The sequence below is a fragment of the Mus caroli genome, chromosome 14, assembly GCF_900094665.2.
Source record: "Mus caroli chromosome 14, CAROLI_EIJ_v1.1, whole genome shotgun sequence".
Taxonomy (NCBI): domain Eukaryota; kingdom Metazoa; phylum Chordata; class Mammalia; order Rodentia; family Muridae; genus Mus; species Mus caroli.
Window position 1 is genome coordinate 69,838,113 of NC_034583.1, and position 8,888 is coordinate 69,847,000.

The 8,888-nt window shown below is 42.1% G+C and overlaps 1 protein-coding gene across 1 annotated transcript in view; it reads left to right on the forward strand.

Moving 5' to 3' along the window:
- The window catches only part of Vwa8 (von Willebrand factor A domain containing 8), a 321,037-nt gene that overhangs the window by 138,943 nt on the left and 173,206 nt on the right, over positions 1-8,888 (forward strand). Inside the window, exon 17 of the mRNA XM_021181216.2 lies at positions 5,263-5,378. Coding sequence (XP_021036875.1) covers positions 5,263-5,378 — 116 coding nt within the window. The remainder of the gene's footprint in view (positions 1-5,262; positions 5,379-8,888) is intronic.

Consider the following 8,888-nt stretch of genomic DNA (forward strand, 5'->3'; position numbering starts at 1 on the left):
TGGCTTTAGGGCGCCACCCACTGGGCCATGGGCAACCTACCATGGGCTCCACCATTGAAGAGAAGACTTCTTTTTTTTTTTTTTTTTTTTAAGATATTTTCTTTATTTATGTTTCAAATGTTATCCCCTTTCCTGGTTTCCCCATCTGAAAACCCCTTGTTGCCTGTCCCCTCCCCCTGCTCATCAACCCACCAACTCCCTCTTCCTGGCCCTGGCATTTCCCTACACGAGGGCATAGAGCCTTCACAGGACTAAGGGCCTCTCCTCCCATTGATGACCAACTAGGCCATCCTCTGCTACATATGCAGCTGAAGCCATGAGTCCCACCATGTGTACTCTTTGGTTGGTGGTTTAGTCCCTGGGAGCTCTGGGGCTATTGGTTAGTTCATGTTGTTGTTCCTCCTATGGGACTGCAAAGCCCTTCAGCTCGTTCGGTCCTTTTTGTAGCTCCTTTATTGAGGACCCTGTGCTCAGTCCAGTGGATGGCTGTGAGCATCCACTTCTGTATTTGTCAGGCCCTGGCAAAGCCTCTTAGGAGACAGCTATATCAGGCTCCTGTCAGCAAGTAATTGTTGGCATCCACAATAGTGTCTGGGTTTGGTGACTGTATATGGGATGGATCCCCAGGTGGGGCAGTCTCTGGATGGCCTTTCCTTCAGTCTCTGCTTCACACTTTGTCTCTGTAACTCCTTCCATGGGTATTTCATTTCCCCTTCTAAGAAGGACCAAAGTATGCAGAACCCTAAAGAGAAGACTTAATCTCTCTCAAGTGGCTGGCTGTCAGTTGCCAACAGCTCCTCAGTGGGGTGGCTCTTCATGAGTCCCTCCCCTTTATGCTGAAGTGTTGCTTGGCTTGATCTTGTGGAGTTTTGCTGACAGCCACAGCTTCTGTGACTTCCAGAATGCAGTGGCCCTTCACACCCAGAGGATGTTGTTTTGTGGCAGACTTCATCTATTTCTGCCTCTTGGAATCTTACTGTCTTCTCTTCTACAGTATTCCCTGAGCTTTGGCTGGGGAGCAGGATGGGAGAGTGGGATGGAGGGAGAGAGAGAGAGAGATTTCTGTGATTAGGGTGAGGTTTCCACTAGTTTATGAATATAAGAATATTTAGAAGCCAGGTTGACACTATGTGCTCCTAACAAAACAGTAGTAGTAGGGACTGTGAACTTCACAGCCTGAGTTACTGGCCTGCGATACAATACCAGGTCTGAGTTCCCCAGTGTTAAGTCCAGTTACAACACAGCTGTCTATGTCATAATAGTCATGCCATCATTGGGCATGTCTTACAGGCTGTACATCAAAGCTTTAGGGGGTCACAGCCAGGCGGGACTGTTGATGGCTTTTCTTCCACTCAGTGTTCAGAGCGTCTTCTGACATATGAAATGGAGCTAGCAGGCAGTCTTCCCTGCTCTTGGACATTCTAACTAGTGCTAGGCTTGGAGCATCTTCCTCTGTGTTTTCCTCTCCTCGATGGCTTTAGGACTGTTCCCTTGCCCCCATTAGATTTGCTAAGATGTCACATTCCCAATCATTCTTTTCCAAGTCAATGTGAATCAGAGGCATTTTCCTTGCCATTTTATTTCTGTCTTCCCCTCTTGCCTCAAGACTCGCATAGGGGTAATGATCTTAGGTGTGGTAGACGTGCTTTAGGCACATTCTGTTGCCTGTTTGCCCCTTGGGTTTCGTTTGTTTCATTCTCTGCATCTGTTGACTCGGGATCTTTGCTTGCAGAACAGTAGGTATTTGGCAGGTATCTGATAGAGCAATGAATAGATGAGTCTTCCATCTTGTCCATGGAGTGATCCTTCGCAGTGAATTTCCAGACCTCTTGCTATTCACTGTTTGAGGAACCCATTGCCTTCGTGCATAGATGGACAACATGTTTACTGTGCTGCTGGTTCTGTGACTCCGCAGCCTTGCCAGCCTCTCTTCCTCAGCCTCTGCTGAAGCCCCTGGGCTCTGCTCATGCCTATCTTGGCGCTGTCTTTAGTTTTAGCGCACATTAAAATGCCTCTTCTTTAGAAATGCCTAGAATGTGTGTTCTCTCCATTGGCTTGTTCCTCTGGGCCTCCATTCTGCTAGGTGGCTATCTCTGTCCCCTAAGCAGAAGCTACACGTACCTCCCAGTCTGCTTTCGTGACACTAGAAATTCTCACCCTACTGACCCATCACAGTTGCTTGGGGTTTATTTTTAGCTCTCCAACTAGTACTTTAACTCTCTACATCTGGGGCTTGTTCAGTCTTCTAGTCTGACTTTCTAACTGGAACCTGACAGATAATAGATACTTAAATCCTTGAGGAATGAATGGAAAATTAATTAATTAATTAATTAATTAACAGTTTATTAAGAGATCATCTCTAGGCTTCTCTCCTGGCAGGGCTTTATATATAGATTATAGATATAGATATAGATATAGATACACACACATACATATATATATATACATATATTAATTCTTTAAGAGAAAGAAAAGAAACATTATTTTTGTTCATGTCTCATGAGATCTTTTGTATTTTAAGCAGTTGAAGGTACTCATAATTGTGCTAATATGAAAAAACCGTTGTGTGTGACTTTAACTTGCATATCCATGGTAACCAAGGAATGTACTTCACAATCTCACCTTCCTTTCTGCAAGATAAAATTGCTGTTAGAAATTTGATGTTACAATGCTACATACACCAGGACTTTTTAAATTAAATTCCATTCTGAATTTTTAATTGACAGTCTGAAAGCTGGAGTTACTAAGTCTTTTATTCAACACAAAAATGGGTCACATTATGCTTAGCCCCGGTGTTTTAAACAGTAGTGCTATTGTAAAGAATTCGGTGCTGTCCAGTGAAGGAATTGTTCTTCAAAGCTGTATGAAACTTTCAGGGTTTGCTGGGATGAGATATAAAGCCCATGTGATATTAGCGTACAAGACTGGGATGTTGGGTCTTAGGAAGTTATATTTGTTTATTATTAAACTGTTGAAAGACTCATGTTAGGGTGCATTTCTCAGACCTTGTGTGGGTGAAATAGGAACTTTTCATGGTCTAAGATATTAAAGCTGGGAATCCCTGAATGCTCTGTTTTCCTTCACTGGAGTAAGTACTTATCCACAGCTCTGCCTTCTTCCTCATAGGCCACTTAGCAGGTATTCAGGTCATTTGCTGCCGCCTTTCTTCCATCTTGGTGTCATAACCTTACTGTAGGACTTTGTCTTCTTGAGGAAAGACCAGTGAAGCAGCATCTGCTTCCAGTCTCACTTGTCTCTGTTCTTTTTTCTACACTATTGCCAATCAACTTAGACCTCAGGATGAAGTTCTGCTTGTAAGAGCATCCCACAGCTTTGAGGTCAGAGTCATTTCTGGAGTCATTGGTGGTCCAAGGAGTTAGAGAGCGGGCCTTCTAGAAGCATGGCTGGCAGGCAGCTCATGCTCAACAGGGCTGTATCTTCCTTTTGCTTTCATGCCTTTGTCCATTTCTCCTGCTCATGTGGCTGCTTTAAGCCACATTTGTCAGTGTTTTGCTTTGTTTTGGCTTATTTTAGCATTAAATTACATGTCACTTTTAATTAAAATTTATGGTTCTTTATATTTAAACATTCTCTATGTCAAGAATGCACATTGACTGAGAACAAGGGTTCACCAAGTCATTTCCGTGTAAATGAGTTCTTTGAAACTTGTCTAACAGGGGAAAAGTGTTGGTGCTGTAGCTGTTGGTCCTGAAAGGCTGTGTGACTCATACCATAGCCGAAGCACAGCACTAGTGGCAGCAGAGCCATACCTCATGGAGCTGTGTGATGCTTGAGGATGGGGATGCTGGTGCTCCTCATGCGGGTTTCACGGAGGTCCCCTCACGCAGACACATCTTAGGCATGTTCCCTTGTCCCCTCTGAACCCCGTGGTACTTCCTCTGTTTCCTCTTGCCGCTAAGATGCTCAGGGCCACTCTGCCGCCCTCTTCCCTCTTTGTTCATTCGGCCTTAGTGACCTCTCAGAGGTCACAGAGCTTCAGAAGAGCTTTATTACACTGCCTGAGCCTAAACCATGCTGTTGATCTGAGTTGTAAACTAGGTCAGTAATAATTTGATTCATTACAATTGTGTGGATCTTTGTGAGTGTGTGAGGCTGCTTTCATTGTAAGGGGGCCATCTGGCTCATCTGTTACTTTTTGTGCATTCCTATCATCTCTGTCATTTGTGGGGTACCCCCATCATCTCTTATTTGTAGAGTGCCCAATTATATCTGTCATTTTCTGGGCACCCCATAATCACTCAATTGGGTACCCCATTGTTACTTATGTGGTAATCTCTGTCAGTTGTCGGGTACCCCATTGTCTCTGTCGTTTGTGGGGCACCCCCATCCTCTCTATCATTTGTTGTGAACCTGTATGTAATGTCTGTTATTTTGTGAGTAGCCCTACTTTTCTGGCCTGTGCTAAGTGCTATAGAATCATTCTAGAATTTAATCCTCAGAACAGTTTCATAAGGGAAGGTGCTGTTCATGTCATCTTAAAGATGCAGGAACAGACTGGAGAAATCATGTCCTTAGTCAACATCACATGGCTAGTAAGAACCCGACTTACCTAACTTTAAAGTCGAGCATCAAAGCTTTACTGTGCTGCCTGCCAAGAGAATTTAAAGCACAGGTCAACAGATACTCTGACTTTCCTGGAGCCTTGGCTCTATGTTAGCAACTGTATTACTGTATTACTGAAATTAACAACTGCATTAGTGCATTACTGAAATTTGGGGCAAATGTAGGAAACAAAAAAAGGAACTAATTCCAACGGTATTAAGAAAAGGGTTCCAGTAGCAATCTGCCTCTGAGGTGATAAACTGGTTGACATCCTTATGGTCAGCAACCTAAACTGCCCACGATTCCTTTTTTGTATTTCAGAAACCACAGATTTGCTTAGAGGTCTGAGTTCAGAATATCTTAACAAGTCAGCTGTGTGAAGAAGAAAAGCAAGAATAGTCCATTGTACGTAAGGGTTTTGTGAGGCAGGTGTGACCTGCATTTAGAACAGCCTTTTCTCCTCTACTCCCTCAGTTAAATTTAATTGATAAATGCTTTCTATAGATTAGTAAAACTATCCTGGAGGCTATTTTAAATATAAAATGGATTCTGTTCATTTTTATTCATAACTCATTCCTTGCACATATTTAAATTTGGCCTTGTCCCTCAGGAATAGTGAATTGTACGGTGACATCTATCTGCAGGGGCATTAACAAGTTGAAGTGGAACTCTTAGCAGGCTGTCTTTGCCTTCTCATAGGCACAGTCCTTGGCAGCCTCGCTTTCCACCCGTCAGCTCTTACGGATCTCTCGCCGGCTCTCGAAGTATCCCAGCGAAAATCTTCATGATGCCATTACCAAAGCCTGTCTTTCCAGGTAATTCTGTTCCCCTTTTGCCAGAGTTCAAATCCCTGACCCTTGGCTAGAATGGTACCATAAGCTCAGTTAACTGTCTCTGTTCAGTCTGTAGGAGGTATTGTATTAACCATGTACCTGGCTCAGCCTTGCTCTCAGTTATTAGAACATACTTTGTAGTTTCTCAGGAATAAAAGCAATTTTAAGGATGGTTTAGTGGTAGAGAGTGCCCTGAGTGCAGTCAGTAGTGCCAGAACATAAAATAAGAACGAATTAAATACATTTCCCAAGTGTTTCATGAATGAGAAAACTAGTTGGGTCCCACGGGAGTAAATAGTGTGCTTGTGGTCTGCGTGGTCGTCACAGGTCTTCTGAGGGAAGTTTCCTAAGAATTAGGATTGCTGCTTCCCACATTGGCTCTGCAACTTGTTGTCTTAATAGTACCAATCCTGTAGCTACATTTTATAAGACTAACATTTTTTCCTGTATACTAAGAGTTCATGTATCAGTTTGGAAGTGATTATAATGTGCATCGCTTGCAGAATTTTCTTACAAAATCATGTTTGTATGAAATTATTTTAAAAAATTAATTTTAAAAGATGGAGAGCTAGCTCAGTGGTTAAGAACACTTGATGTTCTCACAGAGGCCCTGCATTCAGTTTCCAGCCTCCAAACGACAGCTCGCAGCTGTCTGCAACTCCAGTCCCAGAGCATCTGGTGTTCTCTCTGGGTTCCGTGGGCACCAGGTGCACATGTGCACACAGATAAGAACATCCATACACAGTAAATAAATAATTTTAAAGAGAATATATTCTCTAAAAATATATTCAAAGATTAATAACAGTTCCCAGTAGGCAAAGTTTTTCTTAGATTATTTTATATATTTTCATATTTTAGCCTATTATTTTTAATAATATTAGTTATGCTTGTTGTCTATTCCTTGACAAGAGGAATTAAAGGAGACGTGTTTGGTTTAGGGAACTTTGCAGTTGTCCTTTGTGCAACTTTTCTTGTAAATGCCTTGTGCTATGGCTTCAATTCTCTCTGTGATCATCCAACTAAGCTCAGACTATCTGCAGTGGAATTCCTTAAATAGCCCATAGTTATAAGAGATATCATTCTTGTGTTTTAAACAGAATAATATTAGACTTCTAAACAAGTTTCGAAGCAAAGAAGCCTCAACTGCATATTTTAACGTCATAAGCTGCAGAGAGTACAGACATCTATCCTTGTTACTTACAGCATAGCTTGTTTGGGGCAGGACTTAAGAGCAGAGATGCAGATCCTCAGTGCTAAGCAAAGCAGGCAGTTTAGAAGACCAGGGAAAATAGTGGGTATTTTAGACGAAAATAATCACTACTACCTGTAAGATTCTTTGTTTAAGAAAGTAACAGTATATCAAGAAATAAGAACTAATCAAAGAAATAAAGAAAGATCAGCCAGGAGAGTAAATACAAAACAGCCTCAAGTAGCAAGAACGTGGAATGGGAAAGGTGAAAATAACGCAGATGTTCATTGACTATTGAGTAGATGAGTTAGATGGGAGGCGTTTGTGACAGGACTCAGCAGTAACACAGAGGAAGTAAAATGCACTGAAAGTATGGGCTGTGGAGAGTAGGGCAGCACACACTGCCGGTGTTCTACAGCCTGGGCACTGGGAAGCGGGGCATTGTGGGTTTGCCCTTGGGATGATGACTGACTATGCTACAGCCTGGGGGATTAGGAAGCGGATGGAGCATTGTGGGTTTGCCGTTGAGTAAGCAAAATGTTCTAAAATCATTTGAGATGATGGTTGCACTACTGTGAACACAAAACAACTGAATCATACACTTTTGGCAAATTGTGTAGGTGGAGATTTTGCATCAATAGAGCTACTATTAAAATAAAATTAAAGTTAGACTAGAATAAGAAAAAGCTGATATTATAGCTGCCAAGGATTTAGTGCTAGATTTTAACGAGCAGAATCCGAGGGTCTAGATGTGTGAGAGAGAGTGTCTTCAGCAGTGCTCCTTGCTGTAAAGTGGTAAAGTAGACATGTTTGCTGCCGTTTTTGACTGAAGTGGTTTTGCTCATGTAACCAGAGAATGCTGGAACTTTGTGGGGGAGAGAAAGCCTGGTATATAAAAGCCAGTGCCTGTGTAGCCTGGTGCACGTCTGAGGTCTGTGCTGACGCTGTCTTATTAGGGTGAACACCGCAGGGTGCTATTTTAAGTTAACTCGTTCAGAGTTTTGAACAACTGTAGGCTTCATAGAGCAACCCTAGAGCCCAGTATGCATCAATACTTTACTACCCAAGGTATTAAGCAGGTCATCCGAATATAAGGTCACATTGGGAGGGACTTAGGTCACATTTGGCTTAGCAATTAACAGCACTGGCTGCTCTTGCAGAGGACCTGGGTTCAATTCCCAGGACCCACATAGAGGTGGCTCCTAACCATCTGTAAGTTCAGTGCCAAGGGATCCAGCAGCACCTGACTCCTGTGGACGTTAGTGACATAAGTGGTAAACAGACATATAAGTGGGAAAAAACACTTGAAAAGTATATTTTTTAAGTTAAACTATACTTGAGAAACAAATTATGAAGGAACATTGATAAATAGAACTCCAGGAACCCAACATAATTGATTTCCCAGTGAACATACTTCAGATGGTGTTAACATTAGGAAAGCCAGCAAAGGAGACCTGGAGTTGTGGATTTGAGAGAAAAAGTAAACAGAAATGTGTAACAAGATTTTTGAAATAAGATTCCTACTGGGCTATGAATAGTAGACCCAGAGCTGTAAAGCATTGAAGTGGGTAGGAGCTAGCACAGCAAGTTGAAGAGATGCAAAATGAATGGTTGTTGGTAAGCAAGACATAGCAGGAGAAAAACTGAGATCCACCTAATGGAACTTTTGTGGGGTTTGGAGGGATTAAATCCAAAGCCCGGTGCATACTAATCTAACCCCTATTCAGTCTTTGAATAGAATAAGAGACAGGAATTATTCCAGCAGATTTTAACTAAGAGTGTTCTAGATCAGTAAGATGTGAGTTTATAGGTTGAAATGTGTCAGGTCCCAAATGGGGCAGATTAAGCAAATTCCCGTGGTGTAATGATAATACTCAGCAGTAAGGACAGTCCTAAACATTTCAAGAGGAAATCTGCAAGGAGACAAGGGTTATCCGTAGAACCTGAGAACAGCCACAGTCGATTCCAGAAGAATTAGATATATCTTCTTAAGTTTCTGTGGTATACGTGAGAAAAAGATTTGATAAAACCTAGTTCCCCAAGCTTCTGGACACTGTCAATCGGGCAAAACGGCAACCAACAGATTAGGAAATATGATCTTTACCAAGCCTAATCCAATAGAGGGCTAATATCCAATATATACAAAGAACTCAAGAACTTAGACTCCAGAGAGCCAAATAACCCTAGTAAAAATAGGGTACAGAGCTAAACAGAGAATTCTCAACTGAGGAAACCTAAATGGCTGAGAAGCACCTAAAGAAATGTTCAACATCCTTAGTCATCAGGGAAATGCAAATCAAAAC